General features: G+C 35.9%; 2 protein-coding genes and 1 long non-coding RNA gene across 6 annotated transcripts in view; 2 read left to right on the top strand and 1 right to left on the bottom strand.

Annotated features, from left to right (window-relative positions):
• Positions 1 to 280: 280 nt before the first annotated feature.
• On the bottom strand, positions 281 to 20,597 carry LOC122411232 (uncharacterized). Of its 4 annotated transcripts, none has more exons than XR_006261121.1 (5): positions 19,391 to 20,597; positions 17,268 to 18,489; positions 931 to 1,367; positions 723 to 853; positions 281 to 589 (listed from the first exon to the last, which is right to left on the bottom strand). It is a non-coding gene; the product is annotated as an uncharacterized lncRNA (long non-coding RNA). The 4 variants fall into 4 exon arrangements; XR_006261120.1 differs by having other exon boundaries at positions 18,338 to 18,489; positions 19,391 to 19,879; XR_006261122.1 differs by lacking the exon at positions 17,268 to 18,489 and having other exon boundaries at positions 19,391 to 19,860.
• LOC122411228 (female-specific protein transformer-like) lies at positions 2,714 to 14,910 on the top strand. Its single transcript, XM_043419875.1, has 10 exons — positions 2,714 to 2,868; positions 7,137 to 7,468; positions 7,538 to 7,719; positions 10,399 to 10,509; positions 10,687 to 10,783; positions 13,169 to 13,231; positions 13,349 to 13,522; positions 13,701 to 13,854; positions 14,128 to 14,293; positions 14,481 to 14,910. Exons 2-10 carry the CDS (start codon positions 7,140 to 7,142, stop codon positions 14,498 to 14,500), a joined length of 1,296 nt encoding a protein of 431 aa, XP_043275810.1. The 5' UTR covers positions 2,714 to 2,868; positions 7,137 to 7,139; the 3' UTR covers positions 14,501 to 14,910.
• Pino (Pinocchio) overlaps positions 18,318 to 22,285 on the top strand; it is a 39,810-nt gene continuing 35,842 nt past the window's right edge. The window contains exon 1 of the mRNA XM_043419879.1: positions 18,318 to 18,456. Coding sequence (XP_043275814.1) covers positions 18,318 to 18,456 — 139 coding nt within the window. The remainder of the gene's footprint in view (positions 18,457 to 22,285) is intronic.

Genomic DNA, 22,285 nt, shown 5'->3' with positions numbered 1-22,285 from the left:
TTCTTTTTTTAATTTCTCATGGAAGTTGAAACAAATTATGGTTTCAAAGCTGATTTTTTTCACACTCAACACATTTGAGTGTGTATAGAAAAGTTTGGTAGGCCTCGCACTGACTTTTTCTTGACACTCGGCATTGAGCTGCTACCAGGACTCTCGATAATCAGATTGTCTGCCGTCCTACTTTGACTTTGTTTTCACACGGTGCTGTCGATTACATATGAATCACTCGGTAGTATTCAAAGCCACCAAAAGAATTGAATGTTGAGATTATTGAAAGCCATACTTTTGATTTTACTTTATTCAACCATTAATTGTTTTCGTTGGATACATTTTTTGAATATAAAAGAAAATAATGTCATTTTGGCTGAGACAACAAAGTTTCATGGTGGCGTTAAAATTTAGGATCCTTTCCGGACATAGATAGAATCAGCTCTGTACTTTCAGTTACAAAGAATCTTCAGCCCTTGCCGAATCCTTCGATAGCGGTGGGTTGCTCGACGTGCTGTCATTGGGATCAACTGTCTTAGACTTAGGCATTGTTTCTTCCATTGTCTTCTTGGATTCACACTGCACTTTCTTTGGTGAAGATCTGTGTTAACAAAATACAGCATAACGAATTTCAAGGAAGTTAATTTTCAATATGGTAATAGAATCAGTCATTTCTCTTGCTTTATACTGGAATGAAAAATTGGAAAAAATAGATTAATCTGTCAATCATGTACCTAGTGGGGGAACGATGATAGCGGCTCAAGAATTCTTCAACTGTAATTCCAGTGATATGATATTCCGTGACATTTTGAAATCCTTTGTGTGAACGACCATTCTTATTGTGTTCCATCGTCAATGGTGTAAACTTACCAGCAAACGAAACAAGACAATCAATGTTTTCGATTAAGTGCGACCGGTTATCGAATGGTCTAAATAAAATACCTGCTCGCAACTTTTCCGACAATCTTCACTTCTCGAATCCTCACAACTGATGTATTCCGATGTCTTGGCAGTTGAAAATTGAAGTATCGACGAATGAGTTTGGATAATATGATTCTTGTTCGTTCTTTGAACACTATTTGATACAAAGCGATAAAAGCGTTGCTAAGATCTCACGAATTATATCATCGAAATTGGAAGAAATCTATCGAATGCAAAACGCACGGTGATCTTCACTTTCTTCTTAATATTGTAGTTATGTAGTTGCTGGGGCTGCAGAACAAAGAGTGTCATTCTTCTGTTTTGCGAGCGATCACTTATGTATACCGGGAGAGTGGGGAGTTTTAGAAATGTGACCCGCAGTATCCGCACTGGAAATACAGTTCTCTTCGAAACCAAAGAATGTTTTGACTGTGGACGACTGATGTTATCAGTTCGTTCTGGAAATTAAAGATTCAACATTTGAAGCATAGGCATTGAAAAATATTAACAAGCTTATTCTAAGAATACAGCATTTCAACAAACGAAAGCGTACGATTGTCTACAAAACTAAACAAAATTAGCACACAATGGTACAAAGCACTCCGATGAAAAAGAGAATATCTATTGCTTATCAATAGATATAAAACTTTTTAAAAGTTATTCCAAATTTGCTCAGCCCCTACTTTCTCACATTTCTTTAGTTCGACTGGTGAATTTAATTTAATTTTATTTTATTTTTTTTTATTTCCTAATGAAATATGTATAGCTCAACAGCATTATAATTGTATGCGTTGATTATTTCAATATAGAAACGGGAAGAATTTGAAGAATTAAATGCGTTTATATCACGCGGTGCGGAAATGGGGGTTTTGTGTACGCGAAGCGTACACAAAACGTACGCGAAGCCCCCATTTCCGCACCTCGTAATATAAAATTTCGTATAACACGCGTACGAAAAACTTTTTCGTCCTAGTGTTATAATGTACTATAGTACTCTTGGACCATCTTTGCTGTTTTTTTTCTTATTTAAGATGATTCTATGATCTTCAAATTTTTAAACAATATCATGCTCCCATTTTGATGGATTGCATCGAGAACGTACAATAAAAACAAAAATACAACAAACGTGATGAAATAATAATTGTTTATTGATACAAAAATTGAAAATCTCTTTATTTGTACGTTTCCACTGTATTTTCTTACTTTTTTCGAGTTTCATATTTTCAGGCCCTTGTCTTGGTGATTGTCAAAATCGATCAAAAGGAACAATAAAAATAAAGCAAAATGGTGTCCATTTATTGGCAATATTTTCCTTGTAGCCAAACAAAAATGGAAATGTGAGCTCACGCAGCATGAAGGATGGTAAAAGGTGCGTTCAAGGAGTCGCTATTTGCGCTACAAAGGCTAACACTACCATTGAATGGTATTACTATATTTTGCATTTTTAGTGCAAATATATAGCAACATGAACGCACCTAGAATGAAGTGTGAAATAGGAACGGTAAAATTCTATTTAATCGGCAGTGAATACGAAAATCTTAAATTATATCAGGATTAGGTGTATAAAAATATATGATAGCTCAAAATGGAAAAATCATTAGTTAATTTTACATGGATTAAAAAAAAAATTTCTAATTGACTAGTTTTTTGTGAGCGTCGATTTTGATGAGACAATCACCTACAAACAATTTACACTGAAAAAAAGTAGAAATTCAAAGTAACGCCACGGTGGCGCCACGTCACGGCGGTGGCGCCGCCGTGGCGTGGCGTCGTATCTGCCGGCTTTTTTCGGCTTCAGCGTGAGCGTCGGCTAATGGCTTTGGTACTTTGGTTACTTCCGATCCGCGTCTTTTCTTCGAGGTGAGAGTTCCTGACGTTGGGACTCTCAAAAGTGTTTGAAAAATAAGAGTCGTTTCTTCCACGAATCGAAACAACATACGAGTATCATCTATTTGAAAGGTAATGTAATATTTTCCATTTACATCGGTCAATATTTTATGCAATACACAATATATTCCCAGTTTTTTAACCTAACCTCGTATCCTCACCTTCGGTCAATTGTGAGGGACGAATCAGTTCTTCAATTTATCGAAAAATACTGCATTTGTTTCTATTTTCATAAACACGATAAAAACGAAGATTTTTTTACGAATTTGAGTTGTCTAGTGCATTGATCGTAAGATCAGATAATTATATAGAGAATTGAGGTTATAATTTTACATGTATCTTATATAGAGTACTTTTTGAGAATTTGCTATCCATAATTCAATTTGGAAATTCATTTAATTTAAAATTTAAGTTTTTTTACAAGGGAGTCTTGAAGATAGAGATTTGGGATTGATTGTAAAATTCAAAAAGCTACTTTAATGAATAAGAACTCCAAATATAAATTTTGTACTGCTTATTCAAAGAAGATTATACAGATATCTGTGTGATGAGAATAAAGAGATTGCATTAAATTTTGTAAATATTAAATGTAAGAAATAACAAAATTTAATTGAGACATCGAGCTCTGGATTGTAAAAACGATGTGGATATTCCACTGAGTCCTGCGTTTATATAATTTGGGTATGAAATAGAAAAATTGAAAAGACTATAATAAAGTACTGCGCTCTTATAAGTTTAGAATGTGGTTGTTTCGCCGAGCCCTTGGAAAGTATAATTCTTTGTGCGAATTTGAGCAAAACAAAGTTAAAATGAGGACATTTTATCAAGTATTGCATGATACTGAAACTACAATTTTAACGAATTATGAAAAGGTCCATAGAAATATTTTTTGAATATTGTAAAAATATAACTATTAGATAGAAGAAAGAGATGAAACTGAGTGATTTCAAATGGTGTCACAAAGATATATCATTGAGTATTGCAACAGTATAATATGGATATAAAGCTGAGTAATTGTGATTATTCGTTGGGAATTGCAACAGTATCATATGGATACGAAGCTGAGAGTTTGCAAATTGCATAATCAGGATGGTTCACTGAGTATTGCAAGATAAAATAGGTAACAAAAACTGAGTTAATGCAAATAATGTAATAGGGATATTCCACTGAGTATTAAAACAGTATAATATGAATACCGAGCTGAGTAAATGCAAAATGTATAATTGAGATTTCCCACAGAGTATTGCAAAAATATAATACAGAAATTAAACCGAGTAATTGCAAATGGTATAATTGAGATGATTCGTTGAATATTGCATAAAAATCATTTGGGAATAAAACTGAGTAAATTGCAAATGGTATAATCAGGATGATTCATTGAGTATTTCACAAAGATAATTTGGAAATAAAACTGAGTATGAAAAAATTGTATCACAAGGATATTCACTCGAGTATTACAAAAATATAATTTGGAAAGGAACTGAGTAATTGCAAATGGTATTATCAGAATATTTTATTAAGTATTACAGAAATATGATTTGGAAATAAAACTGAGTAATTGCAAATGGTATAATAGGGACAATCAACTGAGAATGGAAACGATATAACATGGATATCAAGCTGAGTGATTGCGAATGGTGACACAAGGATATTTTACTGGGTATTGAAAATTATAAATGGTAAATGAAACTGAGTAATTGCAAATGATATGATGTTGAAGTTGGCAACGTTGGAGTTTAACGAAATGATCTGAAAAAACTCTCCAACAATTTCAGTAATTCTCTAATTTTATTCCCTTGCAAATTGACATTTCGTGGTTTTTCAACTTTCACCAACGATTTCGTGAAATAAAAAATGAGTGCATTACAAATGTTTTTTTCATTATATTCGTTGGACTCTAACATTGCAAACTTCAACGTCGTCAAATGGTATAATTCGGATGTTTCATTGAGTATTGCATTAATTAAATATATTTCCAAGATAAAACTGAGTATTTGCAAATGGATATCACAAGAACATTCCAATGAGTATTAAAACAGTCAATATGGATATCAAGCTGAGTGATTGCAAACGGTATAATCAAGATGTTTTATTGAGTATTGCAAGGATGTGGTTCTAAAATAAAACTGAATATATGCGAATTAATTATGTAATAAGGATATTCCACTGAGTATTAAAACTGTATAATATGGATACCAAGCTGAGTATTTGCAAATGGTATAATCGAAATGTTGCACTGAGTATTGCAAAAGTATAATATGGTAATGAAACTGAGTAAATGCAAATAGTATAATCTGGATGTCACACTGAGTATTGCAAAATTACAATCTGAAAAAAAAATCTGAGTAATTGCAAATAGTATGATCAGGATATTCCACTAAGTATTGCAGAAATATGATTTGGAAATGAAATTGAGTTATTGCAAATGGTATAATCGGGATGTTTCATTGAGTATTGCAAGGATATAATTTGTTGGAAATAAAACTGAGTACATGTAAATGGTGCCACAAGGATTCACTTCAGTGAGTAATTGCAAATGGTATAATTTGGATGTTTCATTGAGTATTGCACAAAGATAATTTGGAAATAAAACTGAGTATTTAAGCAGTATAATATGGATACCAAGCTGAGTGATTGCAAATCGTATAACCAACATTTTTCACCGAGTATTGCAAAATAAAAATATGGTAATGCAACTGAGTTATTGCAAGTAGTATAATCAGGATATTTCACAGAGTATTGCAAAAGTATAATTTGAGGATAGTACTGAGTATATGCAAATGGTTTCATAAAAATATTTCACTGAGTAATTGCAAATGGTTTAATCTGGACGTTTCATCGAGGATTGCAATTTGGTAATAAAACTGAGTAAATTGCAAGTCGTATAATCAGAATGTTTAGCTGAGTATTGCATAATTTGAAGACAAAATTGAGTATTTGCAAATTGGTATCACAAGGAATTCCACTGAGTATTAAAACAGTATAATATGGATACCAAGATGAGTGATTGCAAATGGTATAATAATCGACATGTTTCACTCAGTATTGCAAGGATATAGTTTGAAGATAAAACTGAGTATGTGCAAATAGTGTCACGAATATATTTCACCGAGTACTGCAAAAATGTGACTGAAAATCACAAAATAATAGTCATCTGCGTAGTATTGCATAAAATGTATTTCTTACATGAATCTGATTAAATCCAAGAAAGACTACGAGAACAATCTGCAGAGACTATCTATAAAATGTACAACATCAGGAAAACTCTTTTGTTCGTCAATCCGTTTTATCGATCATAATTCCATCACAATCGAACCAATTCCACCAAAATCCACCAAATATGCTACATAGAGCATTTCGATAGATTGTTTATAAATTCAGAATTTGAAATTGAGTATTATAAAGTATTTGTTATCGATCCACCAAATGGAATAATTTATATCAGCATATCCACACTGCGAGTAGTCCTAAATTTTTCTAAACTCTTAACAGTCTATTGGAAAAGTCTGAAATGCTCAATTGTAGCAGGTTTCAAAACCGAATATCTGATAAAGCAGACTGAATTTGACAAGGTTCGTTTCAACTGGTATCGTTGATCTTTCAAATATTTCTCCAAGCATTTTACACAACAGATTAGCAATCGTATTCCGACTCTAAGGCGCCACTTCGTCCATTTAAACCCACAAAGGGTTTTGCCACTGGTTCAACGGCTTAATTATTTTATAGACAGTAACTATTGTACCATATTTCCGTCATACGAACTCGGGAAATTTGGATCTGAGGATTATCCTCATAACTTTCTTAGAAGTCATAAAAAATTACGGGTCACCAAAGTTTTCCTGGTACCGCTCGACCAAGAAGTTACCCCAATACCTGATACACCAGCTCGACCAATCCCGACCTATCCAACCATTTTCATCCCTCGATCTCCCACCGTGCCTACACAATCGGAGCGCTGATTGGTCCTCACCGATGTCCCTTAGATGCAAACGAACGCTCAAATGTTTCATTCTTTGTACACTCCGGCAGTTGAATTTCAGTTTTCGGAATCTTCAGATCAATATTCAGAAAATCGCTAAATTGCCTACTTGAATTTGAAGTGTACAAAAATTTGACTCAATCCATTCAAGTGAAGAATGATGGTGAGATTCCTACTTGATTCGCTTGAAAAAAGAAATTGTTCACAGTGACGTAACGATTGCGTTGAAAAAGCTCGTGAAAAATGCTTCCAAAAGTTTCGTGCGTTGATGATCAGAAAAGAAAATTTTCTGCAGATGGAGCGTCAAAATTTGTATTCACCGAGTTTGAAAAAAATGACTAATAGACGATTTTGTGTTTAGACCATGAAGCGAATCGGCTCGGGATCGGATGTCGGCAGTTCGAGGTCGTCGAGACTCCCCGATTACTATCCATCAGGAAGAGAACTCGAAGAGAAAGAAAGACGGAGAAGAGAATGGAGGAGACAGCAGGAACTGGAACGAGAGCATGAAAGACTGAAGAGAGAAAAAATCGAAGAGTACGAAAGAAAACGAAGAGCACAGGAGCTCAAGAACGACAGGAGAAGATCTTCTCGTCGAAGCAAAGATAGGAGCAGAAGTTCTTCACCGAATGATCGTCACAAACGTGAAACTGAAAAAATTAGCACGTCGAAGTCTGCAGTCATGTCGCAAAAGTGAGTTTCAATCGACGTTAAATACGATTTATACTTCGTGATAATTATTATTCCTGATTTTACATTTAGATTGGAATCGTCGAGTAGCAACGGCCGACTTTTTAATGGTCCGGAAGGCACGAAGATAGATTTAACGGAACTGCGAAGAATAAAAGTCGACATTCACCGGAATTTAACAACGACGGAAACGAGCAACGAGCTGCAACGTGAAATAGTTGATCCCGAGGACGTCAAAGTGAAGAGACGACAGGGTAATTTAAATAGAACTTTTTTTTGTCGGATATCGAATAATGAGATTCGAGCGTTGTTCGTCGTGGAGATATTTCAGTTCGGTCCTTTTCTATGGGAACGGAAAGTCTCTTCAATTTCGTCTGTTCTTAAATGTTCGAAGACACGTTAGAAGTTTTTATCTCGATGATTAGTTTTTTTGAGGGGGCATCGGCGTTTGGAAGAATTTACGAGATCGGCACTGAAGATTCAACCGAATCGACTGATTTCCTATTTCATTAAATTCATTGAATTTTTTGTTCGATCATTTTTTCAATATTTTTGGCCTTCAACGAGTTTCAAAATCGGTAATTAACCAGCGATCAGGAAGAAAAAAAACTCGTCGCACCGGTGTTCGCTCACGAAGACTCAGGAAGATGGAGCAGCGTTTTCGATTTTTCTCTGTTCAATTCCACGGGAATTTTTTTAACTTCAGTTAACATCTAGAAAATATGTAACCTATTGTAATCTTTTCTAACGAAATCACGTCGTCAAGTCACTCAAATTAGTAAGGAAGCAGAATCAACGATTGGAAAAAAAAATAAAATTACAGCACTTACAGACTCTGCATGGGGTTTGAAGAAGAATTTTCATCAATGAAAATTGTGAAGGTAACCGTCGTTCAAACATAAATTTAAACTGAATTTAACAAATGTTTTGTTTATTTAGGTTCAAGTTAAATGGAACACGAAGATGGATCGGATTTGATCACGTAAAAAGTACCAATGTGTAAGAATCCATTTTTCGTCACAAATTTTTAGTGTGCAGTAATCCATTGCTTCATTTTTTTTGTGTGCTGTGCTTTAATCTGTGTGTTTTATGCTTCGTTTTTTTTTTCATTTAAAGGTTTTTGGTTTTTTTTTCCTGAAAATGTTTCCTGGGATAAGATGACATTTACCTATTCGTTTACTGTCGGGTTTTGCAGCCGCTTGCAAGTCTGCAGTAAAATTTCCTAAACGTCTGGAAAATCATTTCACTCGAGATTTTGAACTCCTCTGCTTAGCGTGGAGTTTCATACAAAATATCCTGAAAATTAATTTAGAATATTTCATATCAAGCTTACTCTTCATGACACAAGATATATTTGCTATTTGAGTGTTGTTTTTTTTTTGCTTTTGTTCGCTATTTAAGATTAATCATCATTTGTTTCTGCATGTTTTTTGCTGTTATTCTGTTCTTGGTTATTTTGGCAATTTTTTGTCGGTGCAGTATCGTCATGGAAAATTGAAAGAACCCGGAAACGACGTCGACTCGAAGATTAATTTGAAACGTTTTTTAACTCCATGGATAACCATCCAAAATAACGAGTATATCCTCAAATTTCCAACGATACTTATCCGTAATCAAATTCTATGTGATGTTTTCATCAATTTAATACTGATTTTGAATTAGTTTCAAAATTTCTTCTAAAAAGTTTTTTTGACGGATTTTATCAAAAAACACGAATTTTCAAAAAGCATTCTCGAAGAATAAAACATCGATGAACTCTACAATGAAGATAATCGACGATCATCCTGAAGATGTCCGGCCTAACTTTATGAATTTTATAAAGTAAAATCAAATGTACGAAATCTAAAGAATCATTCAAGCTCGGTCGAGAAATTCAATTGTTTTTAGTACAACAATTTCCTTCGCGTTGTTGACCGCGGTTTTTTTTATTAGTTTTGAAAATATTGAATTTTGAAGGAAGAAAAAGTCCTACAAAATCCGTGGAACTTTCTGTTGAAGCTGCCAAAACGACTTTGAAGATACTCAAAATCATAAAAAAGTTGGAAAAAAAGTTCACTTTATCTCGGGAATAATTAACGATTCTGAAAAAATTCAAATTACAAATAGTTTCACAAATGAAATTACAAACGGACCATTTTATGTTATATTTCTAAGCATTTACATTCGGATTATCAAAAACTTGAATTTCAGGAATAAATTACCACGAAATTCATCAATTTTTATCGGTGGAATAATCAAAGTCATCACGAAATATTTTGACATTTAAGACACTTCTTGAGATACTTGTAAGTTATTTAGCTTTATCTCGATAATTGGATTGAGTGAGACATAGAATCTTTATTTTTCTAATTACAACTCATTTATTGGTAAATATAATATAATGTATTGTTAGTTCTACGTAAAAAAATTCAATTACAACGATTCTCTATGCAACAAATAATTTCACGGTTTATAACTGATCAATGAAGTTTATTCTTGTGGTTGAAAAATATCATATTTTGTTGCTTCCATAAAAGAATTTATTTACGCATACAATGAAAATTGATAAACTTATAATTTACAACGTTTCGAAGTTCACTTATGAATATAGCGAGTAAGAAACACTTCCGTTTAGTTGATTTTTATCATTCTTAACCAACACAAATTTTCATTTTCGTACACATTCTGATCTCTATAGCGCGGATGTGAATTTCCGTAATCAGTAATTTGACTACCGGAAATTAGCATCTTGCTCAAAGCCTCTACGAACCTCCATAAATCGAGAAAGTTGATGCTTATAACTTAGACTCGTCACCGAATGGAAATAAATTTCCAAAATAGCGCTTCTCCCATTAATGCATCGCTATTCATCAAGAGTGCTTTCTATAACATCATCGCACCTCATTTCATCAGTCAATCTCGAGTTCGCCGTTTAATAATTTGTTTGTTCACAGGTGAAGGTTCCAAGCCGATTTTCGAGCGCGAGGAATTGAAGAAGCCGATTGATCCAGCTTCCGAAGTCGAGGAACGTCGCACCGTTGTTTCAGTGAGCGACCTTAAAACAGGTTTGTTTCTTCTCATCGTTAATCTACAGTTTCTAAAATATTTTTAACTAGTGAATTCGTTTAGAGCAAGGAGTCGGATAACAAGAATGGAAAAGAAATTTACAAAATCATTCATATGCATTGGCTTACCGATTTATCACCATTCATTTATACAAACGAATTTACGTTTATTTTCAGAGAGACGAAAATCCTCGCCGAAAAAACGTTCGGCGTCACCGACGAGTCCCTCGGCCAGATCAAGCGTGAGGCGCCATACCGACAGTCATGATTCGAGGTTCGTCTCGCCGAAGAAACACGAATTTTTCGATTGCACATGTTGCAATTATAGTATGAGCATAATTATTTGCAAAAGTGTAAATAATTATGTATCGTACTCGAGTTTCTATAATATGGATACTTTGGGTCGACCCTCATTACGAATTCGAGTAAAAAATTCGACGTCGAGAGATCAGCATTTTCATTTCTCTACAGCAGCAGTAAAATTGGTGAAAAACCATGAACATGTTTGTGGTACGAAATTTGTTCTCAGAATATGTGACGCACTTTTATATTTCCTTAAAAATATTCACCAAAAGAGGGTCGTCTATTGCAAAAAAATCGTTCACGTTAGATTTCTCAAAATCTACAACGAAAAATATTACTTTTCATTGTTGACACAAGAGAAGTAACTTGGTGAAATTTCACAGTTACTTCGTTTGTTGCACTGAGTTTGCACTAACATTGGGTATAACTCGATAAAGTTGTACCCAGAATTTACGTTAAGGAATCGTTAGGATAACCAAAAACTGAGTAAAGAGGTTAATATGAAAATGAAAAAATGTGGATAACTATGTTAGTTTTAAGGAAAGATTGTTGCACATCTAAATTTTATGAATTTGAGCGAGTTAATGATTTCGAGAGAAATCAAAACGAATGAATCGTGCCGATTCCTCGCAAATTTTTGAAATAATTTCAAAAATTAACGTGCATCAAAAGTTTTTTAGGCAGTTATTGTTTTGTTGTTACTACAGTCTATTTTGTTCTAGTGACGAGACGCTTAAGACCTGAAAACTCGAGACGGACTTCCGCATGATCCTTTGCTTCTCCTTGCTTCTACATCCATTCATTTCATTATTTTTCTTTATGGCTGTGTGTGTGTGTGTGTGTGCGCGCGCGCGTGCGTCGTGTTTGTGCTCTGTCGTGTTCGGATGCTTTGTTTTTACTGAAATTAGTCGAGGAGCACATGAAACATTGGATTGAGGACATCGAAGAAAACTGTGAGAAACGTTGCGCATGACCATGCGATTGGTTTCTCCATCAACAGCGTTACCTCTCTTTCATCAAACCGTAAGAATGACAACAATTTTCTCACTCATTTGTTTCATTGAAAAATGGTGACACAATATTTCTATATTTTACAAGTTTTACTGGATTTCATACTTTACTTCCAATACCACTTTGTCAATGAAAATCAATATTCTGATATCATTGCTCATTACAATATTTAAGTACAAAAACAGAACAAAAGACTCACATTGAATTAATTCGATGAATTAAAACGAGCGATTTGCATTTTTCATAATTATCGAGTGGTTTTTTGACTTACAACTCTACACTATGATAACGTACTTGAGAACAACCCCAATTTTTTCCTTCACGGGAGATTGGGTTGAAAAAACTAAAGTCTAGTAACAGGGATATTGATTTTCAGTTTGAAGTGAATATTTATTTGACTTTGATTACATTACTCTAGTATTATTCTTTTTTAAAAAATAGAAGAAAATATTATAGAGTTTTATAATTTTGTATGAATATTTTTCCATATCTAGTAATCACAGTCCTGTCGATGTTATTAATTTGATTTTTTTCCTCCACAGCAGCTATTAACTTGTCGTCAATGACATGCATCAAGAATGATTATTTTCTTGTACATGATATATTTGCTTTTCCTACTATTTCCAATTAATCTTCGCTGACTACTGATGCTCGGCTTTTGGTAATGGAAAACATTGCTTGGTAACACACTGCCAGTCAAAAAAAAAATCAGTATCACATTCAAAACACCTTAACAAAAAGTGTCTATAAACATTGTGGTTTAATATTTTCAAAAATACAAAAAAACAAGAGCAATCAAATCCACTGCTAGCATGGATTTCGTTTGCGGTGTATTTATTGAAAAATATAAACAGCGAGGATTAGTTCTTGCAACATTGAAGATGTGTTTTTCAGTGTTTCATCCTGTCTTTGTGTTCGTGTGCAATGTTATTTCTCCGACAAACGACAATGTTACGTAATCTGTATTTGACACATGACAATATAACTGAAAGTGACAAAACGCTAAAGATTTTGAGGTTATGAGAACACGGAAGTGTGAATAGGAAGTCTTAAAAAATACAGGACATGGTTAGAAAAGAACCAAAAAACCAAAACAGGCATGGGAAAAATGAAAAAGATCAAACACGAGTCAAATAAAATTGATTTTTCTCAATTTTTTTTTTCCATGCAGTTTTACACGGTTAAAAATATAATATGGATAAATCCCAAAGATCAGAACGAACAGAAGAGAGATGGCGAAATTGAATATATAATATTAGCTGAAGTATTGCATTTCTGGGTGTCCATCAAAAAATTGATGGACCCATCTTCTAAACAATCTTATGACTGTGTTTTGCACTTATAGATATGAAAACTTTAGACGACATGCCGACAGGCACACAGAGCACCGAAGCCATAAGCAATCCGGGTAAGAAATCATTTCTAATTTTCGTGGTTTAAAACTTTAATTTTGAAAAAGTTTTACATTCAAACCCAAAAATAATTTCAAGATCCGATTACATATTTCTATGAATTTTTTCAACAGCGAATCAGATCGTGGTCGAAGCAAGGAACACAGAGCTAGACACGAGTCTGATGATACACGCCGACACCGCTCTTTGCGAAAGCCTAGTCACGATGCTAGTCAAGACCACAGAGATCGGCGGAATCGTTCCCACTCAGCTGATCGACAATCACGAAGAAGCGAGACTCGAAGCAGGTAACGAGAAATAAGTCACGAAATTAACAATCGGAACGTTAATTTTGTTTTTCCCTACATGAAATTTTTCAAATATTTTCTTCAATAATCTCGAGAGTTTGTACAATTTTATTTAAAAAATAACCTCAAAATTGGCGTTTATTGCACGAAATGCAGCAGACATTGATCTTTTTTACAGGTCGAACAGAGAAGTAATACCTCATCGAGATCATCGTGAAAATTCGCGTGATGATTCTCGTGACAGGCGAAACCGCAACGATCGATCGAGGGAGAGAAGGATGCAAATGCCTCATCATTATGCAGATGCTATGCCAGTTCCCTTGTACTACGAGGTCAGTAAACAGAGATAATCACGTCTTTTCGAAAACTTCATTTCCATCATTCATTATTTACAAATAAGAGTAATAATTAGCCCTGAGGGTTGGAATTTTTTTCTGCAAACGCAGATTCAATCTTGCACAGTTTACCACAGTTAACAAAAAAAGTGTAAACTGAAAAGAATTTTTAAAAACCCATTCCATTCTCGAACTTGCTTGAAGAGTCTCCTGAAAATGAAAAATTCCTGGACAAAGTGTTGAATTACGAAGTCAGAAAATTATTTACAGAGTTTTCATCCGAGGCCCATCATGATCGGTCCGATGATGCCTATGCCTGGTCAAATGCCTATGAGTCGAGGTGGAATGCGACCGATGATGGCTCCCATGCGACCACCTTATCCACCAAGATTTTTTCCGCCAGAAATGTACAGACAAGCTCCGCATCCCAATTCACGTGAGTTTGACATTTTCTAACTAACTTCTGAACTTGATTAAAATTGACATTTTACAACTTTACCAGAATCATTTCCATGTATTAAGTACGAAGCGAAATTTATTTTTCCATTATTCGTAGAATTCATTGATAATTTATAATTTATCTTCATCGCACAGATGATTAATATTAGGAAATTTCATTTCAGGGTTTGCTCGAATGTTTTGAAGAAACATGCCGCCCAGGACAGTGGAAAGTTTAAATAGTTTTTAAGACTTTTGTATATACTACCTTCTGATCTTGCTCACTCTTAGACGTTCTCAGTTTTCATCTCAAAGAACTCTCGATGGGAATACTAAATTATTATTTGTGCATGAAGAAATAATTAATTTTACTTGTATACAAAAGATGATGAAAAAATATCAGAGAACTTTGCTTGTTTGTACGTTCGCGAATTAATCCGCGATAGTTATCGTCCAGGAATTAATTCTAGTGAATAAGAAATGAAAGAAGAAAAACAATGAATGTGATGAAAATCGACTGCGATCGAATTAATTTTAAGTGACATTTTTTTAATCAACAATATACAAGCACGTGGAAAAAATCAAAATACTGCCAAAAAAACACTTTAATTAAAATGTGAGTTTTGATTTTATTTATTAACCTTTGTCCAATGAACGATAATTCGTAAGTCAATCCGAGAGTACTGCTCACCTGAGAGGGAATTTTGAGGAAAGAATTTCCGCTCCATCGAAAAAATAACTGAGTATTCAACAGAAAATCCATAGAACTTTTTAAAAAAAGATCGTGTTCCATTTCTGTTAAGATTCTGTGTCTAGCTAGAGTTCTTTTACTTCATTCGACACCTACAATGACCTTAGCCACCGCTGAAAGTCAGGGCCAAGCCGCCGAGGTTTTCCAGCCGCCCCTACTGTCCCTACCCAAGCTGAGCGCCTTTATTGGCGTCAGTGTTGCTACTGCAAACGAGCTCCCTCATTATCCGCCATTAATTATTTAGTAATTCCTCCGATTATTAGAACGAAGCATTTTTCTGGTGAAACCCGATCACAATATTGTTAGGCACAGTCAAAAAATAAATTTTTTCGGTTCGTCTCGTCCGCAAACGAATGTCCGAGACCAGAACTAGAGTCCGAAAATTTGCAGCCATTTTTCCACATATTTTTCCATGTTCAATAGGTTAGGTCTGCAAAGAGATCGGAAAGGATCACAAAACCGCTCAAGTTATGTATAACTCCGGCAAACCAGGTCACTTTTCTAGCTCACAGTCAAAATATTCTTTAAAGATACAGAAATTCAGTTAATTACTATTTCGTTGAAAATTCGATGCTCTACACCGTCGGATCTGTGCTCTGTGCTTTCGTTCTGTATTAACGGTTTTCGCAGCGTCAGCGTTCGTAGTTAAGTCATTTGGAAAGGGTCGAAACATTCACGTGCCTCTAGCGTTACGATTTATGAGGTTCCATAAATAAAAACTAGTTGGAAAAACGTTCCTAACTACAAGGCTTATTCGTATATTGAACTTTTTTTTTATGGCAGTTCCATAAGGCAGGGTGTCAGTACGTCACCGGGCATTTGGACCCCGCATTGTTCTCGTATATATATAGATATATCCGAACAATGCCGGGTCCAACTGCCCGATGACGTACTGAGAATATTTTTCATATTTATCACATTTATCGTTATATACTAATGAAATGACGGTGGTAAAATTTTTCAGGATTTTGTTTTTTGACCGTTTCCTCGTTTTATCAAATTTGATAATACGATCGATTGACTCATCGCGATACGATCAAACTGGTGAGAATCACGATTTTGAAAACACGAAAATTTTTTTTGTACAAAGGTTTCTTCCATCGAGGACAGAAATAAAACGATTCATTTTACAGAATTTAATAAATTTTCAACCAGCACGAGTAATACGGCGACGTAATAAGTTAAAAACAATGAAAAAATCGAGTTTTTTAAGAAAACTGTCAAAATTGAAAAATCTGCCAGAAACACATGTTTCCGAATGAAACTAAAACCAGAATACAAAAAAAAAGCATAAAAAATTACAGGACGAAGGAGAGAGAAAAAAAATGCTCGTCGTGTTTCATAGGGATTGAATGCTCGTGGGCTCGTGGAAAGCCAAGTGAAACACGAGAGTACAAATGGGATATAAAACATAAGCCAGTATCGTCTCGACGCTCGTCGGTGCGTCCCAAAGCATCTCTCGTATCCATTTCTCACGTCGTTTCTCTTTCTCTCTTCCGTCTGTCTCGATCGCATTCCAAACAATCTCCATCTCTTTCACTTGTACAAAATCTTGTCTCGGTTACGATTCTTTGGTCGTTAAAAGAAATATATTCAATTTTCACCAATTAAATATAGTTTGGTTAGTCCGAGCGTGAGGATCTCATCGTTTCATATTAGATGAGAAAGAAAAAAAGCGGCCGTTGACCTGCCCCACGTGCGCGACAGACGAGGAACGAACGAACCAGTGTGGAAAAATGTTCGCAGTGGTGGGGGTAAAAAAGTTTAGACAGTTTCGATTCCCGGCTAAATAGAGTTCGCAAACTTTTCAACCTTCGCCACACCGAGGCATTCCGATCTTATGCATTGTGAACGCCGACTTTTTTGGTTAATTTTATCCGAAAATTTCCACAAACTTGGACCTATTATATATCACGAATCCGAGGAACTATTGTACTCGAAACATTCGAACGACGAAAGGTCATTATTCGGTGTACGGTTCGTGAAAACGGACATTTTGATCGCAAAGTATTTTTACCAGACACCAAGAATAAATTCGCACGATGAAAATTCTCAAAAGTCACGTAACTTTTCGTTTATTTGTAAACAAATAACTAGAACGAACGTTCGGAAACAGCGATAAAAAAACAACAGAAAAGAATTCCTTCGTTGCATGTCACCCGGTTACTTCTGTTTTTCTTTGTCAGTAACGATACACACAACAGACAACACGAACACTTACTCCCGTAATCGTTCGAGCTTCGGGCCACGGTGCATTTGTTACCGGGGCGCCATATAGTAGCAATTTTCTCGTCGAACATTTCACGCTGCGTCCTCGTACCGGTAACACATACATTGACTCGCGAGAGCTTCGTGCGCGTAGCTCTAGAGAGAAGCACATTGGACGATAGTGGAAGAAGTGAAGATAATCACGAAAATTATTTTTTTTTAGCTAACCTTCAATTTTTTCACTTTTATTTCTCGTTGACACGATAAATATTATTCTTAGTGTACTATAAGCGAATGCAATTTTAAGTTCTCTTTTGTGTAAAAAAAAAAAAACAAATATAAATACGAGCAAAAATTCCGTAAAACAATTTATTCGAAAACGGTAGAAAAAACACGAAATGTTCGGTATCGCGTTCTTCAGTTGGTGTAACAATCTTATCTTTTTTTTCTTATCTGATCTCTAGAGTGAAAAAAAACGTCGAGGAAATGAGGAATAATTATAAAAATATCTAAAATAACCTCGTTCGATTAAAGTGTCTCTTTGCACAAAGTGCGATAAGAAAGTATACGTTTTTGCAAAGCTAAATAAAAACTGCGTGTTTATGGCACTCGAGATCGACCGTTCCGTTGGCAAGATTTTTTTCAACCTCCTGGTAAGTCTTTTTTTCAATTTCTCATTTAATAACGGTTTTTCACGATTCTATTGAATTCGCAACGCACCGACGTTCCGAGCCCGGTCTCGGAACGCTTTCCACGACCTTGACATTCGATGTCGACCTTAGTTATACGATAGCAGTCGATTTACAAGTTTAGAAATGTCCATTAATTAAACACGCATGCTCGTACAGTTTTCTTCCGTTGCTATTCTTTCCGTTTGATCCATTCTACAAAGAGTTTAATGGAGAGGCTCGGAATAAATTTAATTAATCGATATTTCCCATCGAGATTATTCAATTTTGTGATAAATCATTAGCATTCCATTTTTTTATCCTCTAATGTTTCAGAGACCGTAAAGAAGTGATAAAATTTTAAAAATTACAAACGATCTCGAACAAACAGAATCATGTACGAAAATGCTCTTACCGAGTTCGAAGAGAGTGTCTCCTTTGACCTTGACGACCCGGACTTTGCGCCGCAATGTTCACTGAACTCCTCCATCAAGGATAATTCTCGCTACCGAGCTCACAGTATTAGCGGCAGAGGTGAGTGATTTATTTTTAAACCAACTTTTCCTCCTGTCATTTAATTTACGTCACGTTTGGAAGCAACAAAAGGATTACGATTTACGGTGAGAAAGGCCTTTCTCCTTGAGCCGTCAAGGGAGCTTAAGGTGATTTTCATCACGAGCTATTTTCGCCCGGTTAACAAATATTTTTCTGCTTTTATTCACGTGACGGATAATTACATAATGCTTTTCTCCGCGTTTGCACCAGATCCGGATGACCTCGGAGCGTTTTCAAGCTCATATCGTAAAAATTGAAATCTCTTTGTTTTTATTTCGCGTGAGGCTGGCCGACATGAAGAAATTGACAATTGTTATAAGAATTTACAAAAGTGTCGACAGTTATCGGGGCCGCGAAAAACTCATGATTATTTCTAGATAAAATTTGAAGACAGCTCCGTTACGACGCTTTTTTTTTTTTTTTTTTAAGGGAATATTTGCTTGAACCCGCTTAAAAAATAAGGCAAACAGCACCGGGGACGAAGGATTATCAGGAAACGTGACGGCTGCGCTGTGAGACGGATTATAATGCGAAAAGAAACGAGTTAATATGCGGAAAATGAGCTCAAGCGAGGCAGATTTCTTGGAAAATTCAAAATTTTTCAGAATATTTGAAATTTTTAAAGTTGCATGCTCAAATTCAACGGATTTGAGGTTAACTGAACTCGCCAGCTTTTTCTGGGCTAATACAAATCGAACGTTCCGCTGGATGACGCAAGAGCGCGCCTGTGTAATGCACTAAAAATTAGCCTTGCTAATTGCCGTTGACAACGATGTATAGCAAGCTCGTAAATCAAAGAAGCAATGTATACGCGCGTATGTACAAATGACGTCGGGGAGTCGGGGCACAAATCATTTGACTCATCGATCATCCTTTTCTCGTGGTCTACCATTTTTTTGTAATTCACGCTTACCTGATCGTTAATCTTCTGCAAAATTGACATTCGAACGTGAACCAACACCGGACGACTTCAGCGTTATCGTCTCACGTTACGTGTCAAATTTATTTTTCGCCAGCTTGGCGCCATCAACGTCGCGATTACGTAGGAACACGTGGAGAAAAATGAATATTCTTTTTTTTTCACCATCCTCTAATAAACGCAGTCTCAGCGAAAGATGTGACAGTTTTGTTGTTCTTTTTCATTTTTCAAACATGGAAATATTGATCGCGTCGATTCATCGCAGTTGCGAGTATGTGGCTATTGCTCGGACTGTTTTTCGAATGACTGTCGATCGATCTTTGCCAACAGTGCTGTTTTAAAAAAAATATTTCCATGAACTTTGAATTGGCAATAAAATATGAGTGGATTCTTTCCTCCAACGATTCCGTTTCATCGATACAACTGTAGTCGATTTTCCCCGTCACGAAATTCTTTTCGTCAACCTGGGAATAGAAATTTTTTACATATTTTTGAAAGCCAATCCCAACATAGAAATGTATTCATCCGTTTCGTGCATGAAATTTGGATGGAAAGCTGCGCGAGCGTTGAACACTGCATAAATTAACCGATGGAATTAATCTGCGAACTCGGTTGAGTAGCGTAGTAGAGGAAAAAAGGCGTTGAGCGTTATTGGTGCGGAGTCGTTACGCTAGATGGCCGCACCGATCATTTGCATCGTTCCCGTACGAGCGTTGCACGCGACGAAACAATCGAACGAATGTTCGAAGGCTGCGACTTTGTCGAGCCAGGATAATCTGGAAAGCATTATCATCAAACGTTTCCGCCGTTGTTTTTTTTTATAACTCTAGTTCTGTTGACGACAAAAAATCGGTTAGTAAAAAAGTGTGCAAATGAGTTCGTATGTTGACGTACACAAGTTGAGTCGATCCATTTTCGTTCTTTTTTTTTCTTGAACAAAGCAGAGTGAACGGTCACTCGTGGACGTTTATTTTTCGTGCTTCATTTGTCATCCTTTTTTTTTAACAAGAATGCGAGCCGCACATTGTTCCTATGATGTTGGTCAAACGGTTTTTGCTGACGGATCTCACAAACGGAATCCCATTACCATAGCTGGTCTTATTATCTCGTCTAGACGAGGACGTAAGACGAATCCGAGTGTACGGTCAAGAAAAGAAATAACAAAAGTGTAAAGTGTGGACACACGCCGTTGCAGTATGTATAAAAGATGATTATTTTAAAGTGTGTGTGCGCGTGTGTGTGTGCACGCGCGCGGTACGGTCGTCGGTGTCCACGAAAAAAGAGCTCTCGGTGTGGCTTCGTATCGCTCTTCGTTGTGACTACAAAGGAAAACGCCTGTCAAATGCGAAGAGGGCGAAAAATTAAATCGGCCCTTAGATTCGAGGAATAGCGAATACTTGAGGTCTTTGTCTATTGCTCTCCGTGGTTTCAGACAGATCGTAAAATCAGCGAGAACCTTCGGCGTGAAAATAGCGAGAAGTTGGAACGATTCTCGTCGGTGTTATTAACCTCGAAGCTTCCAGAATTATCGATCGACGCTCCTTGCGCAACTTTCGCCGTGCATTAGATTTACTCTCATCGATTAATTGAATCAGCCACGAACTGCGTATCGTAAGTAAAATGGGAAAAAACTTCCGAAGAAAACAACAAACTGCACGTAAATTTTTCAAATAGAACTGCTTCGGTCTCGAGGGACCACACGCGTCAACGCGTTGACGCTGATCAGGTCGTTGAATTCGCGACTGAACCATGCGCGCGAGAAAGCTTATTATAATCAACCGCAGACACAATCGGATACGAGCCTATCCGCTTACTTTCCTGGTAAAAACGCATACTTGGCGCGTGTACACTTAGCGTCATCAGACCCCGGCTTCTCGCTTCCCCGTTCATTATTGATCGTCGCACGTGTATACGCAAATATCCCAATGTCAAAAGTTCGTAGCGTGCCGTTTGACGGACCGAAAATTGGAATTTTTTTCGTAATTTTTCCGCCGAAATACGATTCAGAAGCGAACGACGTTTAAAATATTCCACTGCAGATTCCTGCCATTCATTTTTCTCTTCAGTCTCGAAAAAGTGATAAAACGCGACAAAGAATAGTTGGAAAACAGAAACAGTCGGTTCATTCGTCTTACATTCCCTCGAATGACGTCGGGAACGCTTGTTTTGAGGAAAACGCGTTAGAGTCCTTCATCGCTTTTTTATTGACACGAATGATGAAGCGTTTACTCGAATTTTGATACTTTCTCTCTCGAGGGAAAACAGTGGCGTTTCCCCTTAATGAGATTTCCGCTCGGGGCTCTCCCGAGAGCGAGGACTCAAGGAGGGTGGATCACGAAATAATCAGAATTTTACAAAATTTGGTAATAACATTCTTTGGCATCAATTATAAAAATACATTTTTTTCAAATTTCTTTACCACACGGTTATCGAATAATTGAGCACTGAATCGAAGTTCTTATGCGCGAGATGTATAACCGTATAAATGTAAACTCTATGCTTATACACGTGAACTTTAGTGTTCGATTACTCGAGAGCTATGTGGCAGAAAAATCTAAAAAAATTAATGTTGTCTTATATATTTTTAACCCTTTCCAAAGTACCCCACTCACTTTGGGGGACGATAAATAATTGAAAAACTGTAAAAAAAAATGAAATGAAAATACTGCAAGGTATTTTGGACCTTTAAGAAACGAACATAACGATTTTATTCTATTCGTATTATTTTCAATATTAAAAAAAATGTCAAAGAAAAGAATCCAGGAAAAATGACTTTTTTCACGAAAATTGATGTAGAAATCGTAATTTCCAATTAAAAAAAAATCAACTCGTTCTATAAACCTGAGAAATCACGCTTTCAGGTAGTATCAGTTAAATTTGTCACGCTGG

Source organism: Venturia canescens, chromosome 5 (genome assembly GCF_019457755.1).
Source record: "Venturia canescens isolate UGA chromosome 5, ASM1945775v1, whole genome shotgun sequence".
NCBI classification, from domain to species: domain Eukaryota; kingdom Metazoa; phylum Arthropoda; class Insecta; order Hymenoptera; family Ichneumonidae; genus Venturia; species Venturia canescens.
The sequence above is the reverse complement of the archived record's forward strand: the minus strand, read 5'-3'. Positions and strand labels throughout refer to the sequence as shown.

Coding starts and splice junctions, on each gene's coding strand:
- LOC122411228 (XM_043419875.1), top strand. CDS start 7,140: ATGAAGCGAATCGGCTCGGGATCGGATGTCGGCAGTTCGAGGTCGTCG. Junction 10,784..13,168: donor ACCGACAGTCATGATTCGAG/GTTCGTCTCGCC, acceptor TTGCACTTATAG/ATATGAAAACTTTAGACGAC. Junction 14,294..14,480: donor AGCTCCGCATCCCAATTCAC/GTGAGTTTGACA, acceptor ATTTCATTTCAG/GGTTTGCTCGAATGTTTTGA.